The 22,554-nt window shown below is 37.1% G+C and overlaps 1 protein-coding gene and 1 pseudogene across 6 annotated transcripts; one reads left to right on the top strand and one right to left on the bottom strand.

Annotated features, from left to right (window-relative positions):
- Positions 1–4,885: 4,885 nt before the first annotated feature.
- LOC146959501 (uncharacterized) lies at positions 4,886–7,474 on the bottom strand (annotated as a pseudogene).
- Positions 7,475–18,816: 11,342 nt separating this feature from the next.
- Positions 18,817–20,681, top strand: LOC146959500 (UPF0235 protein At5g63440). 6 transcript variants are annotated; one of them, XM_085741044.1, is made up of 4 exons: positions 18,817–18,969; positions 19,518–19,652; positions 19,745–20,268; positions 20,356–20,681. In XM_085741044.1, the coding sequence occupies exons 2-4, from the start codon at positions 19,562–19,564 to the stop codon at positions 20,413–20,415; spliced, it is 675 nt and encodes a 224-aa protein (XP_085597170.1). In that variant the 5' UTR covers positions 18,817–18,969; positions 19,518–19,561; the 3' UTR covers positions 20,416–20,681. The 6 variants fall into 6 exon arrangements, with proteins under 6 accessions (XP_085597170.1, XP_085597167.1, XP_085597169.1 ...); XM_085741041.1 differs by having other exon boundaries at positions 19,518–19,676; XM_085741043.1 differs by having other exon boundaries at positions 19,490–19,652.
- The last annotated feature ends 1,873 nt before the right edge of the window (positions 20,682–22,554 follow it).

Genomic DNA, 22,554 nt, shown 5'->3' with positions numbered 1-22,554 from the left:
CACAAGCGACCCTGGAAGCGAGATGCAAGCGAAGGTTGAGCTTCTCCCTGGAGGAATCTCGCTTAAGCGATATGATCTCGCGTAAGCGAGATTTGCTTGGTTCACACACTTGAGTTTTGGTCCTTGCTTGTCATTTCCTGCATAAATTGGGTAGAATTAGGCATATAAAGCATAAATGGTATAATTACAACAATTGATTGCTTTTCCATAGATAACTTGCATAACAAGTCACTAAAAATGCCTCTTTTAACACATGAAATATATTACTTTTGAGCACTTATCAGAACTCTCAGATGCTTGCTCCTCCACAACAACAACAAAGAAAGCCTTCAGCTCTTGAGGAAACTATGATGAACTTCATGAAGATGACTCAAGGCAACTTTGAAGAGATGAAAAAGAGTCAAGAAGCTGAAAGAAAGAACAATGAAGCTTCTAGGAAGATGCTTGAAACTCAGTTGGGGCAATTAGTTAAGCAATTGGCTGAACAAAACAAAGGCGGATTCTCAGGTAACACTAAAGACAACCCTAAGAATGAGTCTTGTAATGCTATTGAATTGAGGAGCAAAAAGGTTTTGACACCTTTAGTTCCAACAGCTCCAAAGAAGGCGGATGATGTAGTAGTTGAGGTGGAGGAAGATGGTGTAGTTGAAAAAAATAATGAGGGTGAAGTTGAAAAAGAAAATGATCATGGAGTAGTTGAAAATGAAAGGAAGAAAAAAATAGAGGGAGAAAAAAGTGAGAAGTTAATTGATGAGGATTCAATCTTGAGGAAGTCGAAGAGTTGTAACACCCCGTTCTCCCAACAAATTAATATTAATAAATAAAATCAGAGTAATCACACAACGGAGTGTCACACTACTTTTCAAAATTTCATAATAGAAAATTGTCTATTTATTTAAAACCGACATTTAAATTATCTTACAAACTGCAGCGGAATAATTCTTTAAAATATAAATTCAACCAAATTCAACATCAATAAAAGTCTTGGCACAAGGCCACAACATAATTCAACTTTATACTAATAGCAAGTCTTTTCCAAAATATGTGATACATAAAAGAAATGAGAAGACACTCGCGACGATCCCCATCCTAATATGTATCAGAGCCCTAGACACTTGAGCCAATCAACCTACAAGCCATCATTACCTGCACATTACCCACGGTCGAGGCAACATATACGCAGAAGGGGTGAGAAACTTATCCAATAATGATAATATATAATTCATCAAATTAATGAAAATAACAATATATCACAACATGCATTATTAATAATGTATATAAAGAATACATATAACAACAACATAATCATTTTCAGCAACAAGGTACAACAACAACAACAACAACATTATCCACAACGACACCGATAACTCGACAATTCGACAACGACAACAACTCGACAATTCGACAACGACAACAACTCGACAATTCGACAACGACAACAACTCGACAATGCTACAACGACAACAACAACTAATGCATCATGCAGGTGGTACCAATCTACGCGCGTTGAATGCTAAGCATTCCAGGGCATAAGCCCCCAACAAATTGGATGGTTAAAGCATCCCAGGGCATAAGCCCCCAACAAGTGAATGATAAACATTCCAGGGCATGAGCCCCCAACGGGTGAATGATGAACATTCCAGGGCATAAGCCCCCAACAGATTTGAGTATGCAAATGGACTCAACTTGTGTATATCAACATACAACTTCAACAACGACAACAACAACAACGACAACAACGTATGTGCCTAAAACAATTATGACACACTCCCCAACTTCGACATTAGACGATACAACAACTTCGACAATGGAACAACAACTTTTATTATACAAAAGTGCTTACACATACATTTCATATAGTACAACATTCGATAATAATATATCCACTTCATAAACATGGCTTAATAAATCAAGGGAACCTATTAAAATAATTAGAATAGACCCCTAGTGCTCTAAACAAAATTCAGAAAATGGTCGTACAGGACCAGGGACGCTTTCGCGACAGAAGGACGCTTTCGCGTCCTCTACAAAAAGGGACATGAAGCTTTCGCGACAGAAGGACGCTTTCGCGTCCTCTACAAAAAGGGACAGGACGCTTTCGCGACAGAAGGACGCTTTCGCGTCCAAAATGTCGTAACTCAGGATGAGGACGCTTTCTGCACGCTAATGGGACGCTTTCGCGTCCTCAACAATTTGGTAGGACGCTTTCGCGTCAAAAGGACGCTTTCGCGTCCTCCACAAAAATTTCTGGGCAGCTACAAGGTGTAGACGCTTTCTGGACGCTAATGCGACGCTTTCGCGTCCTGCTTCAGATTTCAGAAAAATGCTGCGATTTCAACATAGTTTCACCCCAAAAATCCTAGCTTTGATCCCTTAATCACCCAAATTGGTTTACAAACATGTTTACAGGTTTAGTATACATCATAGGGGTAAAACAACCTATATTCATACAATTAAACAACATGTTTTATTATAAATTATCATCTAACATAACCTCTCAAACCCTAAACTCAAGAACAACAATTTCATCAATTTTCAAATTATACATCAAGATTATTGAAAGGAATCCCACCCTTACCTTAATTCAGCAACACCAAACGACAAGCTACCGCAATCGATTCCTTCCTAGCTCTCTCTTTGCCTCTTCTAGGTTTTCTCTCCAAAAGCAGTTTTCTTCTAATGTTTTCACGTGAAAATGTTTCTCTCCCTTTTTCTTTCTTTTTACTTCAAAAATATCTCTCTTTTCTTTTCTCACCCAACTCCCTTAATTTCTATTAATTTCCACTTAATTCCCATTAACCAAAAATAAATACTATTTCTATAATATTTCTATTTCTCATATTATTTCTATCAAATAATAACAACATTCATTTAAATAATACACAACCCCAATATTCATATAATAAAATTGCATCATAACATATTTCATATAAAAATCATATAAAACATATATTTCACATAAAATCATTTATATAGCAATTAAAGTCATATATAAAATATTCACACATCTACTAAAATATTAGAATAAAAATGGGGCGTTACAACTCTCCCCAACTTGTAGAATTTCGTCCTCGAAATATTACCTCAAGTAAACAACTCAGGATAAGACTCCTGCATCTTACTCTCCAACTCCCAAGTAAGACTTTCACCAGCTGCTCCTCCCCAAACAACTCTCACTAGAGGTATCTCCTTGCCTCTCAACGTCTTCACCTTACGATCATCGATCCTCAAAGGTAAAGTTTCTACCGTAAGGTTGTCTCTAACTTGCACATCATCTCTAGGAATGACATGTGAAGGATCCGCTACATACCTCCGAAGTTGTGACACATGAAACCCATCATGCAAGTTCGAAAGATGTGGTGGCAAACCAATTCTATAAGCCACCGTGCCAATTCTCTCAGATATCTGATAAGGACCAATAAACTTTGGAGTCAGCTTCTTGGACTTCAATGCACGACCCACACCGGTCATAGGAGTGACTCTCAAGAACACATGGTCACCCTCTTGAAACTCAAGGTCCTTCCTACGCTTGTCATGATAGCTCTTCTGTTGACTCTGCGACGCTTTCATATGCTCTCTTATCATCTTGACCTTCTCCGTAGTCTGCTGAACTATTTCAGGCCCTAACACAACACTTTCACCCGACTCAAACCAACATAAAGGAGTTCTACACCTTCGACCATATAAAGCTTCAAAAGGTGCCATACCAATACTCGAGTGGTAACTATTGTTGTACGTGAACTCTATCAATGGTAGGTGACTGTCCCAAGCTCCACCTTGCTCAAGTACACACACCCTCAACAAGTCTTCTAATGATTGAATCGTTCTTTCTGACTGACCATCTGTTTGCGGATGATACGCTGAACTCAACTTCAACTGAGAGCCCAAAGCTTCTTGCAAGCTCTTCCAAAATCTCGAAGTGAACCTCGGATCTCTATCCGACACAATACTCGATGGGACACCATGCAACTTCACAATATTATGGATATAGATCTCCGCCAACTGAGCTACTGAATAGGTGATATTAATCGGAATAAAGTGTGCCGACTTCGTCAATCTATCGACAATAACCCAAATGGCATCATGCCCTCTTTGAGTGTTTGGTAAACCCGTCACAAAGTCCATGGAGATGCCATCCCATTTCCATTCCGGCACATCTAATGGTGTCAACAAACCAGCAGGCTTCTGATGTTCAACTTTCGATTTCTGACAAGTCAAACATGCATAAACAAATTGTGCGACATCACGCTTCAATCCAGACCACCAAAACAGTTTCTTCAAGTCATGATACATCTTTGTAGCTCCCGGATGGATACTCAAGCTACTTCTGTGACTCTCTTCTAAAATCAACTTTTTCAATTCATCATTATCAGGGATACAAATCCTGCCTCGGAATCTCAACACTCCTTGATCATCAACCTGAAAATCACCATCTGCATTCTGATTACTAGCAGCCATCAAGTCTACAAATTTCAAATCAACTTCCTGGGCTTCTTTGATACTCTTCAGGAAATCATTATTAATTTTCAACATACCCAACTGCACACTCTGAGGTGCCAATTCACAAACAAGACTCAAGTCTCTAAACTGTTCCAGTAATTCAAATTCTTTCACCATCATTGCCGACATGTGCAACGTTTTCCTACTCAAGGCATCTGCAACTACATTGGCTTTACCCGGATGATAATTCAAACCAAAATCATAATCCTTCAACAACTCTAGCCACCTTCTCTGCCTCATATTCAACTCTTTTTGATCAAATAAATATTTCAGACTCTTATGATCACTAAACACTTCAAATCTGGAACCGTATAAATAGTGTCTCCAAATTTTCAACACAAAAACCACAGCAGCCAACTCTAAATCGTGTGTAGGATAATTCTTCTCATGTATTCTCAATTGTCTTGACGCATAAGCCACTACTTTGCCATCTTGCATAAGCACACCACCTAAACCCAACTTAGACGCATCACAATATACCACAAAAGGTTTATCCGGCTCTGGTAAAATCAAAATTGGAGCCGTCGTCAATCTTCGCTTCAACTCATTGAAATTATTCTCACACTGAGCATCCCACACAAAAGCTTTACCTTTACAGGTCAACTGAGTCAATGGAAGTGCCAACTTCGAAAATCCTTCGATAAATCTTCTGTAATAACCAGCCAAACCAAGAAAACTTCTGATCTCCGTAACTGACTTAGGAGTCTCCCATTGCGATACCGCTTCAACTTTCGACGGGTCAACTGCAATACCACTACCAGAAATAATATGGCCAAGGAAACTTACTTCACTTAACCAGAACTCGCACTTTGACAGTTTTGCATACAATTTCTTTTCTTTCATCACCTGTAAAACAATCTTCAGATGTTCTGCATGCTCTTCTTCAGTCTTAGAATAAATCAAAATATCGTCAATAAACACAACAACAAATTTATCCAGAAAAACATGAAAAATTCTGTTCATATACTCCATGAACACTCCAGGCGCATTAGTAACACCGAAAGGCATCACTTTATATTCATAGTGTCCATACCGTGTCCTAAATGCCGTCTTTTGCATATCTTCATCCTTCACCTTAATCTGATGATAACCTGACCTCAAATCAATTTTACTAAACACACGAGCACCCACTAATTGATCCATCAAGTCGTCAATTCTCGGAAGTGGATACCTGTTCTTTATCGTCACTTTATTAAGCTGACGGTAATCTATGCACAATCTCATGCTACCATCCTTCTTCTTCACCAACAATACCGGCGCTCCCCAAGGTGAGACACTCGGTCTTATAAACTTCTTATCAAGCAATTCTTCCAACTGCTTCTTCAATTCTGCCAACTCGGAGGCTGACATACGATAAGGAGCCATCGACACAGGCTTCGTACCCGGCACAAGATCGATCGAAAATTCAACCTCCCTTTCTGGTGGCACATCTGGAATCTCATCAGGGAAAACTTCAGGAAATTCATTCACAACGGGCAATCTATCAATTATCGACTGGTTCTCTACAGACAGATACGCCATCAAGGAAAACATCAAGTCTCCATCATGTTCTAACTGCTTCAGTTGCTTGGTAGATAAAAATTCCGCTCCACCCTCTTCTTCAGCAGAAGAAAAGTACACCGTCTTCCTAAAACAATTAATATGCACATGGTTGTATTCCAACCAGTTCATACCAAGAATCACATCCATACCCGTCAACGGCAAACATACCATATCAACTTCAAAATCCCTACCATACATGGATATAGGACAACTCTGACAAACGAGAGAAGTGATTACTGAACCCTTAGCTGGAGTTTCAACAACCATTTCCACAGGCATACTTGACATAACTAGACCCAACTTATTTGCACAATCAACAGCAATGAAACAATGTGTAGCACCAGTATCAATAATAGCAATTAAAGGAGTACCATTAAAGAAACAAGTACCTCTGATAAGTCGATCTTCATTAGCCGTTTGTGTACCGGCCAATGCAAACACTTTTCCACTAGTCTGAGTCTTCTTAGGATTCTTGCACTGAGAACTAATGTGACCCTCTTCATCACAATTGAAGCAAACCATGTCTCCACGCTTGCACTCAGCCATCATATGTCCTTTCTTGCCACAACGATGACACTTCTTCTCATCCTGTTGAGTACATGCATTACTCTTGTGGCCTTTCTCACCACACTTGTAACAAACTATCTCAGCTTGAACATTTCTTCCTTTGGGTCTCCTTTCCTCAGGCATCCTCTGTTTGCCCTTGTCAGCAGGGGCACTGTAAGGCTTCGGACGACTCTGCTGTCCTTTACCCCTACGGTCACTCATCACCTTGTAGTGAGCTTTCGTATCATCTTCATAGATTCTGCATCTGCTCACCAAAGCAGAAAAGTCACGGATCTGTTGGTAACCAATGGCTCGTTTAATATCAGCACGCAAACCATTCTCAAACTTTATGCACTTAGAAAATTCAGCATTGTCTCCAGTATAATGTGGATAGAACTGAGCCAACTCCACAAACTTGGCTGCATACTTTGTCACCGACATGTTTCCTTGCTTTAGCTCAAGAAACTCAATCTCTTTCCTTCCACGAACATCCTCAGGGAAATATCTGTTTAGGAACTCCCTCCTAAACACAGCCCAAGTCACAACTGCATCACCTTGCTCTAATTCAGGTAAGAGACTCACCCACCAGTCATCAGCTTCCTCAGCTAGCATGTGCGTACCAAAACGCACCTTCTGGTCATCAGTGCATTGCATAACCCTGAAAACTCTTTCAACCTCTTTGAGTCATGTCTGTGCTCCATCAGGGTCGTACCTTCCTTTGAAAGTAGGAGGATGATTCCTCAGAAAGGCTTCCAACATTCTTACATCAGCATTAACACCAGCACCAGCATTCTGTTGTTGTCCTATAGCTTGGGCCACAGCTTCCAATGCAGCAGCCACCGCAGCATCGTTTCTTCCAGCCATTCTATTTCTCTTGTAACAGATAATATTCGCAGCCTCCAGCGCTCTAATCTACATAACAACAAAAATCAGCACAACTGAGACAATATAAATTGTCAAACAACTCTACATGGCTCGACACGACTCTACTAATTGGTCGGACGGACCGACCTGCTCTGATACCAATTGTAACACCCCGTTCTCCCAACAAATTAATATTAATAAATAAAATCAGAGTAATCACACAACGGAGTGTCACACTACTTTTCAAAATTTCATAATAGAAAATTGTCTATTTATTTAAAACCGACATTTAAATTATCTTACAAACTGCAGTGGAATAATTCTTTAAAATATAAATTCAACCAAATTCAACATCAATAAAAGTCTTGGCACAAGGCCACAACATAATTCAACTTTATACTAATAGCAAGTCTTTTCCAAAATATGTGATACATAAAAGAAATGAGAAGACACTCGCGACGATCCCCATCCTAATATGTATCAGAGCCCTAGACACTTGAGCCAATCAACCTACAAGCCATCATTACCTGCACATTACCCACGGTCGAGGCAACATATACGCAGAAGGGGTGAGAAACTTATCCAATAATGATAATATATAATTCATCAAATTAATGAAAATAACAATATATCACAACATGCATTATTAATAATGTATATAAAGAATACATATAACAACAACATAATCATTTTCAGCAACAAGGTACAACAACAACAACAACAACAACATTATCCACAACGACACCGATAACTCGACAATTCGACAACGACAACAACTCGACAATTCGACAACGACAACAACTCGACAATTCGACAACGACAACAACTCGACAATGCTACAACGACAACAACAACTAATGCATCATGCAGGTGGTACCAATCTACGCGCGTTGAATGCTAAGCATTCCAGGGCATAAGCCCCCAACAAATTGGATGGTTAAAGCATCCCAAGGCATAAGCCCCCAACAAGTGAATGATAAACATTCCAGGGCATGAGCCCCCAACGGGTGAATGATGAACATTCCAGGGCATAAGCCCCCAACAGATTTGAGTATGCAAATGGACTCAACTTGTGTATATCAACATACAACTTCAACAACGACAACAACAACAACGACAACAACGTATGTGCCTAAAACAATTATGACACACTCCCCAACTTCGACATTAGACGATACAACAACTTCGACAATGGAACAACAACTTTTATTATACAAAAGTGCTTACACATACATTTCATATAGTACAACATTCGATAATAATATATCCACTTCATAAACATGGCTTAATAAATCAAGGGAACCTATTAAAATATTTAGAATAGACCCCTAGTGCTCTAAACAAAATTCAGAAAATGGTCGTACAGGACCAGGGACGCTTTCGCGACAGAAGGACGCTTTCGCGTCCTCTACAAAAAGGGACAGGAAGCTTTCGCGACAGAAGGACGCTTTCGCGTCCTCTACAAAAAGGGACAGGACGCTTTCGCGACAGAAGGACGCTTTCGCGTCCAAAATGTCGTAACTCAGGATGAGGACGCTTTCTGCACGCTAATGGGACGCTTTCGCGTCCTCAACAATTTGGTAGGACGCTTTCGCGTGAAAAGGACGCTTTCGCGTCCTCCACAAAAATTTCTGGGCAGCTACAAGGTGTAGACGCTTTCTGGACGCTAATGCGACGCTTTCGCGTCCTGCTTCAGATTTCAGAAAAATGCTGCGATTTCAACATAGTTTCACCCCAAAAATCCTAGCTTTGATCCCTTAATCACCCAAATTGGTTTACAAACATGTTTACAGGTTTAGTATACATCATAGGGGTAAAACAACCTATATTCATACAATTAAACAACATGTTTTATTATAAATTATCATCTAACATAACCTCTCAAACCCTAAACTCAAGAACAACAATTTCATCAATTTTCAAATTATACATCAAGATTATTGAAAGGAATCCCACCCTTACCTTAATTCAGCAACACCAAACGACAAGCTACCGCAATCGATTCCTTCCTAGCTCTCTCTTTGCCTCTTCTAGGTTTTCTCTCCAAAAGCAGTTTTCTTCTAATGTTTTCACGTGAAAATGTTTCTCTCCCTTTTCCTTTCTTTTTACTTCAAAAATATCTCTCTTTTCTTTTCTCACCCAACTCCCTTAATTTCTATTAATTTCCACTTAATTCCCATTAACCAAAAATAAATACTATTTCTATAATATTTCTATTTCTCATATTATTTCTATCAAATAATAACAACATTCATTTAAATAATACACAACCCCAATATTCATATAATAAAATTGCATCATAACATATTTCATATAAAAATCATATAAAACATATATTTCACATAAAATCATTTATATAGCAATTAAAGTCATATATAAAATATTCACACATCTACTAAAATATTAGAATAAAAATGGGGCGTTACAAGTCAAATCTTGAAAGATGGAGATAAACCACAAGTTGTTCCATCATATGTGAAGCTTCCATACCCTCACCTTTCAAAGAAGAAAGAAAAGGATGAAGGTCAATTCAAGAAGTTCATGCAACTTTTCTCACAACTTCAGGTGAACATTCCTTTCGGTGAAGCTCTCGATCAAATGTCGTTGTATGCTAAATTCATGAAAGACTTGTTGACTAAAAGAAGGAAGCCTAAGGATGATGAGAACATAGCACTTTCTGAGAATTGTAGTGTTATTCTTCAAAAGAAGCTGCCACCTAAACTGAAGGATCCTGAAGCTTTCACTATCCCTTGTTTAATTGGACTGGTAGAAGTTGGAAGAGCTTTATGTGACTTGGGAGCAAGTATCAACCTGATGCCTCTTTCAATGATGAAGAAGCTTAAGTGTGGGGAACCAAAACCAATAAGAATGACCATTACTTTAGCTGATCGGTCAATTTCTTATCCTTTCGGTGTGCTTGAAGATGTGCTCGTCAAAGTTAATGATTTGGTGTTTCCGGCAGATTTTGTGATCTTAGATATGGCTGAAGATGAAGAAATGCCACTCATTCTAGGAAGACCTTTCCTTGCAACTGGTCGTGCTTTGATAGACATTGAGAAAGGAGAGCTAATGTTGAGATTCCATAAGGAGCAAGTCGTGTTTAATATATTTGAGGCCATGAAGCACAAAGATGAAAATCCCAAGTGTTACCGGATTGACATTGTTGAAGAAATAATTGAAGATGACTCTTGTGAACATCAACCAACACAACCTCTTGAACGTGCAATTGTGAATTCTATAGCAAGTTGTGGTGATGATGAAGATCTTGAAGTAAGTGATTGTGTCAAGCAACTAGAAGCAAGCAAGCAGGAGTTGGGACCGGTAAAAATAGAAGAATTAATGGGTAAGTACTCTATGGATGCTCCTATTTTGAGTGGAGAAAGAGAGAAAAATCCAGAATTAAAAGAACTCCCTTCTCACTTGAAGTATGTTTTTCTCACTAAAGACGCCTCTAAACCAGTAATCATCAGCAATACCTTGACACCTTTGGAAGAAGAAAAATTAATGAGGGTGTTAAGAGACAATCAAGGAGCTTTGGGGTGGAACATTTCTGATTTGAAGGGTATTAGTCCAGCTTATTGCATGCACAAAATACACATGGAGGCTGAATACAAACCGGTGGTTCAACCTCAAAGGAGACTTAACCCAACAATGAAGGAAGTGGTGAAGAAAGAGGTGCTGAAGTTACTAGATGCAGGCATGATCTACCCTATCTCAGATAGTTCATGGGTAAGTCCAGTTCACGTGGTGCCTAAGAAAGGAGGAATGACGGTGGTGGCTAATGAAAAAAATGAATTGATACCCACCCGCACCGTAACTGGTTGGAGAATGTGTATAGACTACTGGAGGTTGAATACCGCAACAAGAAAGGACCACTTTCCATTACCATTCATGGATCAAATGATTGAGAGATTGGCTGGCCAAGCCTTTTATTGCTTCTTGGATGGGTATTCGGGGTATAATCAAATTGCAGTGGCTCCGGAAGATCAAGAAAAGACTGCCTTCACTTGTCCATTTGGCGTGTTTGCTTATCGAAGAATGCCCTTTGGGCTGTGTAATGCGCCGGCGACCTTTCAAAGGTGTATGCTCTCCATCTTCCCTGATATGATAGAGAAGAACATTGAGGTGTTTATGGACGACTTTTCTGTTTTTGGTAAGTCTTTTGATCAATGCTTGTTCCATTTGAATGTTGTACTTAAAAGATGCACCGAAACTAACCTTGTTTTGAATTGGGAAAAATGTCATTTTATGGTAACTGAAGGTATAGTTTTGGGGCATAAAATAAGTGCTAAAGGCATTGAGGTGGACCAAGCTAAGATAGAGGTTATAGAGAAACTTCCTTCACCCGTTAATGTTAAAGGAGTGAGGAGTTTCTTGGGGCATGCCGGTTTCTATCGGCGGTTCATAAAAGACTTTTCTAAAATTTCCAAACCCCTCTGTAACCTCTTAGTCAAAGAAAACGAGTTTAATTTTGATTCTGAATGTCTAAATGCTTTTTCTTTGATTAAAAACAAGTTGGTGACTGCACCAATAATCATTACACCATATTGGGATTTACCTTTTGAACTTATGTGTGATGCAAGTGATTATGCTGTTGGTGCAGTCCTAGGCCAACGCAAGAACAAATTTTTCCATGCAATTTACTATGCAAGCAAGGTTTTAAATGAAAATCAAGTTAACTATTCCACCACTGAAAAGGAATTGCTTGCCGTAATCTTTGCATTGGAAAAATTTCGTTCTTATCTAATAGGCTCCAAAGTCATTGTTTTTACAGATCATGCAGCTCTTAAATATCTCTTGACTAGGGGATTCAAAGCTTCGATTGTTGAGGTGGATCCTATTATTGCAAGAATTTGATCTTGAGATTCGTGACAAGAAGGGAGTCGAGAACGTGGTAGCTGACCACCTCTCAAGGCTGGAGAATGATGAGGTGACAAAGAAGGAGAAGGCCATCAAGGCCGAGTTCCCCAATGAACAGCTGTTTGCTATTGGAGAAAGGCCTTGGTTTGCTGACATGGCGAACTTTAAGGCTGACAACATAGTTCCTGATGATCTGACCTACCCTCAGAGGAAAAAGTTCTTCAAAGATGCAAACCACTACTTGTGGGATGACCCTTATCTGTTTAAGGTAGGTACTGACGGTTTGATTAGACGTTGTGTTGCAGGTGAGGAAGCACATAGTATCATGTGGCATTGCCATAGCTCAGCTTATGGAGGCCACCACAGTGGAGAAAGAACAGTTGCAAAAGTTTTGCAAAGTGGATTCTGGTGGCCCACCCTTTTCAAAGATTGCCACGACTTTGTCACAAGATGTGACAGATGCCAAAGGACATGTAACATATCAAAGAGGAATGAAATGCCCCTAAAAGGAATCATTGAAGTTGAACCATTTGACTGTTGGGGTATTGATTTTATGGGACCATTCCCTTCCTCTTACTCTTATCTCCATATTCTAGTCTGTGTTGATTATGTCACAAAGTGGGTTGAAGCGATACCATGTGTTGCTAATGATGCCAAAACTGTTGTCAACTTCCTTCAAAAGAATATTTTCACTAGGTTTGGAACCCCTAGAGTATTGATTAGTGATGGGGGGAAGCATTTTTGCAATAATTTTCTTGAAAATGTGCTCAAAAAGTATAACATTAAGCACAAAGTTGCAACTCCCTATCACCCACAAACTAGTGGTCAAGTAGAGGTTTCAAACCGACAGCTGAAACAGATTCTGGAGAAGACAGTGGCGTCAAATAGGAAAGATTGGTCTAGGAAATTAGATGACGCACTGTGGGCATATAGGACAGCCTTTAAGACCCATCTTGGGTTTTCACCCTATCAGCTAGTCTATGGGAAGGCATGTCATCTTCCAGTCGAGCTAGAACATAAAGCTTATTGGGCCATTAAGGCCTTAAATTTTGATCAAGTAGCCGCTGGTAAGAAAAGAATTTTGAAACTTAATGAACTTGAGGAGATGAGGCTTAGAGCGTATGAAAATGCGCTCATCTATAAAGCCAGGACAAAAAGGTATCATGAAAAAAACTTAGTGCCTAGGGATATTAACTGTGGACAACTAGTTTTGTTGTATAATTCCAGGTTGAAGCTGTTTCCTGGGAAGCTCAAGTCAAAATGGTCTGGACCATTCTTGGTCAAAAGTGTGTCACCATATGAAGCTGTTGAACTAGTGACACCTGAAGGAGATCGAAGTTTCAAAGTGAATGGATAAAGATTTAAACCATACCTAGGTGGCGACCTACCAAAAGAAAGGGTGGGACTCATTCTGAAGGACCTCTGAGGATCCTTAGCAGTCAAGCTAGTGACGATAAAGAAGCGCTGAGTGGGAGGCAACCCACTAGATTTACTTTGTTTTCGATTCATATTGTTTTTATTTTCCCTTTAATGTCAAAAGTCCATTGAACTTATTTCCCTATTGTAATTGCTCCTGCACTTGTTAAATTAATGAATTTGTTTTGATTCATGTGACCTATTCCAGTTTAGTAACAGTTGTTTGATGAAACGGTATTCCAAAAGTTCTAAAGGAGGGGTGACTTGATTCAAAGGCGAAGTGTACGGCGTTGCTAGGTAGTCACATACTCCCAGAAATCTCAGCCATAAGGTTCATTGCCAAATTTTGTTTTTCAATTTACTTATATTTAGATTAGTTTTCCATGCAACTACATTTCTAGAACTTGCATTGTTTCTCTATTATTGATTGGTCTTTGTTAATTACACACTGAGGCAAAAGTGCTTGGTCCTGTGAGCCTTTTTTAAGCCTACCCTGTTTTAATTTGTTGAATTTATCCTTTCTTAACCAATTGTGAGCCGGTAGGATTAGAACTTTTTGTTTGGTGACAAACTACATTACAAGCCTAGAGACTTTTAGGACTTGTCCCTTAATGTATTTTATGAGTTAAGGCATTGTAGAATGTTGCTAAAGATTAAGTTTGGGGTTGCTATTGGAATTTGCAACCAACTAAGTTTGGGGTGGGGGTACTAGAGAATAAGAGAACAAAGAATGAACTTTATCATGAAAAATACACACACAAAAAATGGTGTATCAAAAAAAAATGAATGAAATTGAATGATGAAAAAAGGGACAAAACATTGAAAATCTGAGTAACTTCAAACTCGATTGTCCCAACTGTTATAAATATTCTCTAGTACCTTTGCAATTGTTGTTCTATGAGGTGAATGAATGTGTTGGATTGAATTTTGTGCTTAACTTCCGTAGGAATGCCTAACTCAAATTTTGTGTAGCCTACTTATCCAAATATATCCCACCTTTAACCTAAGCCCCGTTATAACCCTAAAGACCTCAAAAGTGTGTAATGATATTGACTTTGATTGATGTTTAGAAACTTTTCAAGCGTATGGTAATATGTAGACCTGCAAGTCGACTGGTAGAACCCTATTTCAATTTGATGCGAGGAGTTGTGAGTTGGTGGATGCGAACAAGTCAAACTAGCTCATCTTTAGCTAGAAGGAGAATGAACTTTTTGGTACTATCGTTTTGTCAGGTAACTATTATTTTACTGTTATTTGTCACTGTTGCAAGCAAATTCCTTGAGGACAAGGAATGGTTTAAGTTTGGGGTTGTGATGACATGCTGTCATTACGTAATTTTTAGGACTTATTGTGACATTTTGATAGAGTTCTCATGCAATTTATACTGTTCTGGAGTGCAAAAAGCTGAAATATTGAAGTCTGTTTGAAGCAAATCGCGCCACGCCAATTTCAAGCCGTGCTGCAATTTTTGAAGCGAAATAACAACCTTCTTGTTTGAGGGAAATCGCGGCACGCCTATATACATGGCGCGGCGCGATTTTGACGGGTCAGGCCCATGACTTCTATAAATACTGCACTCAATCTGAAGAACAAGGGTTACAATTTTGGAGAGCAAAGTGCGATTTTGAGACATCAGAGACGGCTAGAAGGGCGATTTCTTCAACCTTTTACCAATTCATGTATGTTTTAATTATTTCATTGATTATGCTATTTGTAAACTCGATTATGAGTAGCTAAATCTCTTAGAGATTAGATCCGAGATGAATCTTTGTAACCCTAATTGACACATGTTGCTGTGAAACTCTATTTTGTTTATGAATTCAATTCTAGTTTATTCAATTCAATTGTTCTGAATGCTTTTTATATCTTGCTCACATATAACTTGATTTTGTGAGAACGAATGACCACTGACCATGGCTTTCGACTTATACCTAATTGAATTGTTCTAATAAACAGGGTTAGTCTAGGAATAGATAATCGTTTGTTAGTGATAATAGGTTAACGTTCAGTAAAACCTTCAAGAATTATTAGACCACCTAAGGAATTAGGGGTTGTAGTTTAAGAAGAGGGTCCTAACTCAAGGGATTGATTAGGGCTATTTTGTTAATCATCGTAAATTAGAAGATGATTCATAACAAATAGGTGCAGTAGACCAATTAGGGGAACTTAGAGGATTCGACGGATCTGATCTCATCTCTCTCCATATTTTCTTAACAAATCTTTATTTTCTGTTTCTTGATTTAATTAAAATCAAACCAAATCTACTGCCTAGTGGCAAAACCTAAATAAACTTTACACATCCTATTTCTATAACGCAATTGAATTATTGAAGTTAAAAACAGTCCTCGTGGGATCGATATTTTTACTACTTCGATAGTATTTGGTGCACTTGCCAAACGTCTATCAACTTATTATGATGGCTTGCGTTTCATCAACATGGCACTGATGACAGGGACCAATTGCACTAACAAAGAAAAAATATAGGGATTTTAAAAACATTTATTGAAAGGTAGGGACTATTATCAAAATCGCGTAAAATGTAGGGACCAAAAACATATTTAACCCTAAAAAAAAACAAGAAAAAAACATTATTTTATATGAATAGTACTACGTTTAAAACAAGAAAAAAACATTATTTTATATGAATAGTACTACGTTAGTTTTCTTTATTTCTACTAGCGGAAAGACGGGCACTATCGTGCCCGTCTGTCCGCTCTTTCTATTGCGCTAACGCATGTGATTATTTTATTATGTTTGTTTGAATAATTTTTGTTAAAATTTTTAAATTTAAAAATATTAATGAAAATTATTGATATATTGATTTATAAACAAAATATTGTCAAGACATATAACAAAATTATTTTTGAACTCGATATATTTTAGTTTGCCTGCATATAAAATTAAGATAAAATAATGATCATTTATTGTTTATTCTAATAGTAATTAGTAACATCATAACATACATGTATAAATGACATGTTATGTAAAAGAAACATTGTTATAACTACGATAAAAGAATATCTTTAAAAACTACATTTTTTGTAAAGTCTCCATCTTCTCCTTCTATTTTTCCTTCTTTAATGAGAACTTTTTTTTGAAATTTGAGAAACTCCTCTTGATAAAACTACATATAATTGACCATGGTTGAAAACATGTCGTTGAAGATAGATTCCGACATTGTGAACGGTCTGCCTTTGTTACTTATTTATGATAATAGCAAAACTTAGTCTAACAGAAAACTGTTTTCTACTAAGCACAAAGGGAAGTCATGAATTCACATTTATTTTAATTTAATTTTGGGAAAGAATACTCTTTTACAACATTGCTTCCTGTTAGGATTTCCACATCCAACATATTCTTAAATAAACCACGACATAACAATCATGTCTCATTACACAAGCCATATCTAGGGTCTATGTTTCGCAACAACATCAAAGGTGCACCTTTTTTTACCTTTAAAATATGTGCTGAAATAATTCCTTGAGCAATTGAGTTTAGGAATTCATATTGATATAAGTTATGAGTATCCCCTTCAACCTCGTCAAAGAACAACAAATTATGTTCTTCTCCTGGAAACTGATTCATAATTAATATTTTAGAGGATTTAAAGTTCAATCTTTAACATTATTTTTTGCTCACGTTTGTTACTAATCTTTTTTTAGAAGATTTAAAGTCCAATCTTTAACATTATATTTTGTTCACTTTTGCTACTAATATTTTTTAAGAAGATTTAAAGCCCAATCTTTAACATTATTTTTTGCTCACGTTTGTTACTAATCTTTTTTTAGAGTATTTAAAGTTCAATCCTTAACATTATTATTTTTTGCTCACGTTTGTTACTAATATTTTTTTAGAGGATTTAAAGTCCAATTTTTAACATTATTTTTTGCTCACGTTTGTTACTATTATTTTTTTTAGAGGATTTAAAGTCCAATCTTTAACAATATTTTTTGCTCATTTTTGTTACTAAGCTTTTCTTTAGAGGATTTAAAGTCCATTCTTTAACAATATTTTTTGCTCACATTTGTTACCAATCTTTTTTTAGAGGATTTAAAGTTCAATCTTTAACATTATTTTTTCCTCACGTTTGTTTCTAATTTTTTTTTAGAGGATTTAAAGTCCAATCTTTAATATTATATTTTGCTCATGTTTGTTACTAATCTTTTTTTTTCTTCAGAATATTTAAAGTCCAATCTTTAACATTATTTTTTGCTCACGTTTGTTACTAATATTGTTTTAGAGTATTTAAAGTCCAATCTTTAACATTATTATTTTTTTGCTCACGTTTGTTACTAATTTTTTTTTTTGACGATTTAAAGTCCAATCTTTAACATTATTTTTTACTCACGTTTGTTGCTAAATTTTTTTTAGAGGATTTAAAGTTTAATCTTTAACTATATTTTTTGCTCATGTTTGTTACCAATCTTATTTTTAGAGGATTTAAAGTTCAATCTTTAACATTATTTTTTGCTCCCGTTTGTTACTAATCTTTATTTAGAGGATTTAAAGTCCAATTTTTACCATTATTTTTTCTCACGTTTGTTACAATTTATCAAAGGTTAAGGAAGAGTAACTTATATTAATAAAACAATAAAATAATATGGAAATACTGTTTTTTGTGGAAGTAATAAAATAATATTGAAATACTATTTTTGTGTGGATGGGATATGAAAATACTTGGCAATCTTTGTCGGATGTATTGAGGGGAACAACACAGATGTACAACATAAAATTAGTTGATAAAAAAGTAACATGAGTTTTTGTTTTGTGCTAGTTTTTTGTGATTTTGATATGTGGTTAACGGGGGTAAAAGAGGGTTAACGGAGACGATTAGTGACATGAATTAGTAATCCACGTGTTATTTTATAATTGGCTAACAGTTAGAACAGTTCATAAGGAATTGTTTGTAAGTTACCTCCTTAAATTAAATTTATTATTATCTATTTGTTACATGCGTTATTTGTATTTAAGATTAAAAGTAAAAATTAAGGGTATTTTTGTAAAGAAAAGTCCAACCCAAAAGTGTGCTGAAAGGGGTAGTTTTCTTTATATATATATAATATTGTATAGATCTCCTTTATTGTTGTTGCCAATACCAGTACCCCCACACCACACAAATTAGTTTCATCGTCTCCTTCCTAAAAAATTAGGGTTTCCACTTTTTCTACCGAAGTCGCAGCCGTCCACTTTGTTGGCCACCGTCTAACTGCTCGCGCCGGCCGTTTTCTTCTATCTCAACAGGTGAGTTTTTGGTTCTTTCTATGGTTTTATTTTTCTCTCTTAGTCTCTTCTCTTCTATCTCTCTCTTATTCTGCTGTTTCATCTATTCCATTCTCTCTTTTCTCTTTCTTTTGGTGATTGCTCTCTAGGTGTTTGTGTTTATGTCTCTATGAAATGGTTTTGTTTTTGTTTTATTTTGATTAGTGGATTGAGTAGTGTTATAAGGTCTATAATAATGGGGTTTGATAATTCAATTTTAGCAATAGGGAATGGGTTTTCATGAAAAATCTTTTGGGGATTGCGCACTATGTGTTTGTGTTTATGTCATGTTGTTTCTTATGCTTTGAGAGTTTTATAGGTGTTATTTAAAAATTATTATTATACACAGTGATGTAAATCCTTCTTAATATAGTCAGGTTTTGTAAAAATTAATGAAATTATTTTAGCGTAAAAATAACTAATCATTTCTCTACTTGTAATAAGCTTTACTAATTAACTAATTATTTTAGTGTAAAAATAACTAATTATTTTAGTGTAATAGAGAATGAATGAATGAATAAATAAAATAGAGAGGGAGTTAGTTGCAGCAAGGAAGGAAGGGAAAGAGAAGAGAATGCCGAAGAGGACGACCCATACATACTCAAGCGAAGATGCAGCTCCTGAGGGCCCACACTCCGATCTCTTCGTTTATTACTGCAAACACTGTGGGTCCCATGTTCTCATCACTGGTTAGTGTGTTAATTTATTCTCTTCTCTTCGTTCTGAATTGAAACTTGTAACCTAATTGCAATCGCAGATACCCAGTTGCAGAAAATGCCTCGAAGAAACACCGACAGAGCTTACGTTTTGGATAAGACCAAACATCTTGCAAGATTCAATATTCACGAAGCTGGCAACGTTCTCTTAAAGCGTGGCCAAGGCAAACTCGAGAAACAATTCCGCATGAATTGCATCGGTTGCGGTCTCTTTGTATGCTATCGCTCTGAACAAGACTTCGATTCTTCCTCTTTCATTTATGTTCTTGACCAAGCACTCAGTACTGTTGCTGCTGAAACCAACCCACAGGATGCTCCCGTTCCACCCTGCATTTCCACTCTTGAAGGTGGTCTTGTTCAACTTGCTATTGAAGTTGAGGATCGTGCTCACCGCTCCGCAATCACCAGAGTAAATGCTGATGATGTTCGTGTCACTGTAGCTGCTCCTGCTGCTCGTGGAGAAGCTAACAATGAACTTTTGGAGTTTATGGGAAAGGTTTTAGGTTTAAGATTGAGTCAAATGACTCTTCAGAGAGGATGGAATAACAAGTCAAAGCTTCTTGTGGTGAGTCATGTCTTCTTCAACTTAACCAAGTAGTAAGTATTTCTCAACAAACATATATACTAATGCCAATTTTCACCATCATTTCAGGTGGAGGATCTCACTGCTAGACAAGTTTATGAGAAACTTTTGGAGGCTGTGCAACCTTGATGCTGTCCATTACTTTACTTTTATTATGCATCTATTGTATGCATGGGTTCTGGTTTCATTATAGATGTATGTTGAATCTCTTTCATAAATCTAAATCAGTTTGGGGTTTGAATTTCAGTTTTATTTATTTAATTTTACCAAGAGACATTGATATTAGAAACCTAGAATAACTTAAACTCATTTGCTTAATCAGCAGTTGAGTGGGGTTGAACAATATTGAGAATTGAGATATGTTTGACTTTCAATGTTGAAAACTGTTAAAAGTATACATTGTGTTGAAAGACTGTTAAAGGGGTGAGCAATTGTTCTAGTGGGTGTGGAGAAAGGGAGTTAATGGTGAAGGACTATATATAAGGGGTTGAGGTGTGCACAGTTGGTCCTGAGTACAACTTATTGGAGGAGAGGGGGATGGGAAGAGGACTAGGGTTGGGATTCAAAGAGGCATGGGTAGGGGGGAGGGTACTGGACTAGGGACCAAAAATTGTTGCGATGTATGATGAAGATTGTTGAAGGTCTTTTTAAGGAGAAAGGGCATGTAGGGTTTTTAAAGTGTGAAATGGATGCAGGGGGTTGTTTTGGGTAGCATTAGACAGTTAGTGTGGTTTTTAATTCATTTGATTTGTTCATTACTCTTGAATAATACTGAGAATATCTATTTTTATCCTTCTCTATAAAATAATAGCCCTAGTTACCTTAATTTTGCTGTTTTCCAGAACTTGCAGAAACTTATTTTTCAGATTCTCTTTCCTTTCATTCATTATAATGCAAAGCTAGTTAAAAGAATGCCAGTTAAGCTGGACTGTATTCACCAATGTAGATGCAATCTTAATTCTGATATTAAAACATGCTATCTCAGCTTAACTAGAAAATAATTGACTCAAATTTTAGTCAAGCCATATTCAAGTTTCTTTCTGACTCAAGCTCGAGCTAGAGTCATGTGCTGCCAGGAATCTGTTGGAGAATGTACATCATCTTCATTGATTTTGCAGATGTCTATAAACCTGAACTGATAATCTAGTTCATCAGCTTAATGCGGAGACATGAAATATTTGATCTAGGGTCAAGATTGACGGAACAGAATTTTATTGAAGAACTCCTTTTTGTACAACTCTAGCAGATTTGGAAGTGCATGAATTCTCGTACAAATTATGCGTTACTCAGTTACTGCTTACTAATTCTGCTGCATTAGTTTCTATCTATAGACCTCTCATCTCTTGAGACTTTCACTAACAAACAAACACTATAACAACTAACTAAAAGCATATATTATAGGAGTACTACTATTCATCAGTTTCTCATATATGGTGAATGGTCAAATTCCTAAAGATGACTGATTTTCCTGAATAGCTATCTACTACTCATATTTTATCAGGTGTTAATTACTGATTCCAATCATTTATTCCTGTTAAACTCTTCCGGTGGTCACAGTATTTTCCAAAAGCGTGGCCACCTTAAGGGGGAAACCTGGATTAAAAGAACATGTTATAAATATAGTTGCATTGTTTAGCAGGCCAGCCTCCAGTTCAGAGTTAGAAAGTGTTAGTTGCTGTAATAATTTGATAAGTATATGTTAGTTGAGGGAATTAATATGATTGAATTACAATCAAGCCAAATTTGTCCAAACAGATCAGTGGGTGAGTTCTGACCCTTTTTTACATTTCTATGAGTTTGTTTGGGATCATTTATCTACTATGTATACGGAACTCCTCATGTTGAAGGTTGATTTTGAAAAGGCCTACGACTCGGTTGACTTGCGGTATCTTGATTCTGTGATGAAAAATATGAATTTTCCAACACTGTGGCGTAAGTGGATTTCAGAATGTGTAGGAACAGCAAAGGCTTCGATTCTTGTCAATGGTTGCCCAACTGATGAGTTTATGATTGAGAGGGGCCTTCGTCAAGGGGACCCTTTATCGCCGTTCTTATTTTTACTGGCTGTTGAAGGTTTTAATATCCTGATGAATGCCTTGGTAGAGGCGCAACTTTTCCGGGGTTATGGTGTAGGCCGAGATGAGGAGGTGCGGCTCACTCATCTTCAGTTTGCGGACGACACACTCATCATAGGTGAAAAGAGTTGGAGGGATGTGCGATCTATGCGTGCAGTGTTGCTTTTGTTTGAGGAGATTTCGGGGTTGAAGG

The sequence above is a fragment of the Medicago sativa genome, chromosome 1 (genome assembly GCF_051527215.1).
Source record: "Medicago sativa cultivar Bolivia chromosome 1, Bolivia_mono, whole genome shotgun sequence".
NCBI classification, from domain to species: Eukaryota; Viridiplantae; Streptophyta; class Magnoliopsida; order Fabales; family Fabaceae; genus Medicago; species Medicago sativa.
This window is presented reverse-complemented; position numbering and strand designations above follow the sequence as displayed.

Excerpts from the sequence above, each read along its gene's own strand:
- LOC146959500 (XM_085741041.1), top strand. The coding sequence starts at position 19,562 with ATGCCGAAGAGGACGACCCATACATACTCAAGCGAAGATGCAGCTCCT. Across the intron at positions 19,677-19,744 it reads GTCCCATGTTCTCATCACTG|ATACCCAGTTGCAGAAAATG; the intron begins GTTAGTGTGTTA and ends TTGCAATCGCAG. Across the intron at positions 20,269-20,355 it reads ACAAGTCAAAGCTTCTTGTG|GTGGAGGATCTCACTGCTAG; the intron begins GTGAGTCATGTC and ends CCATCATTTCAG.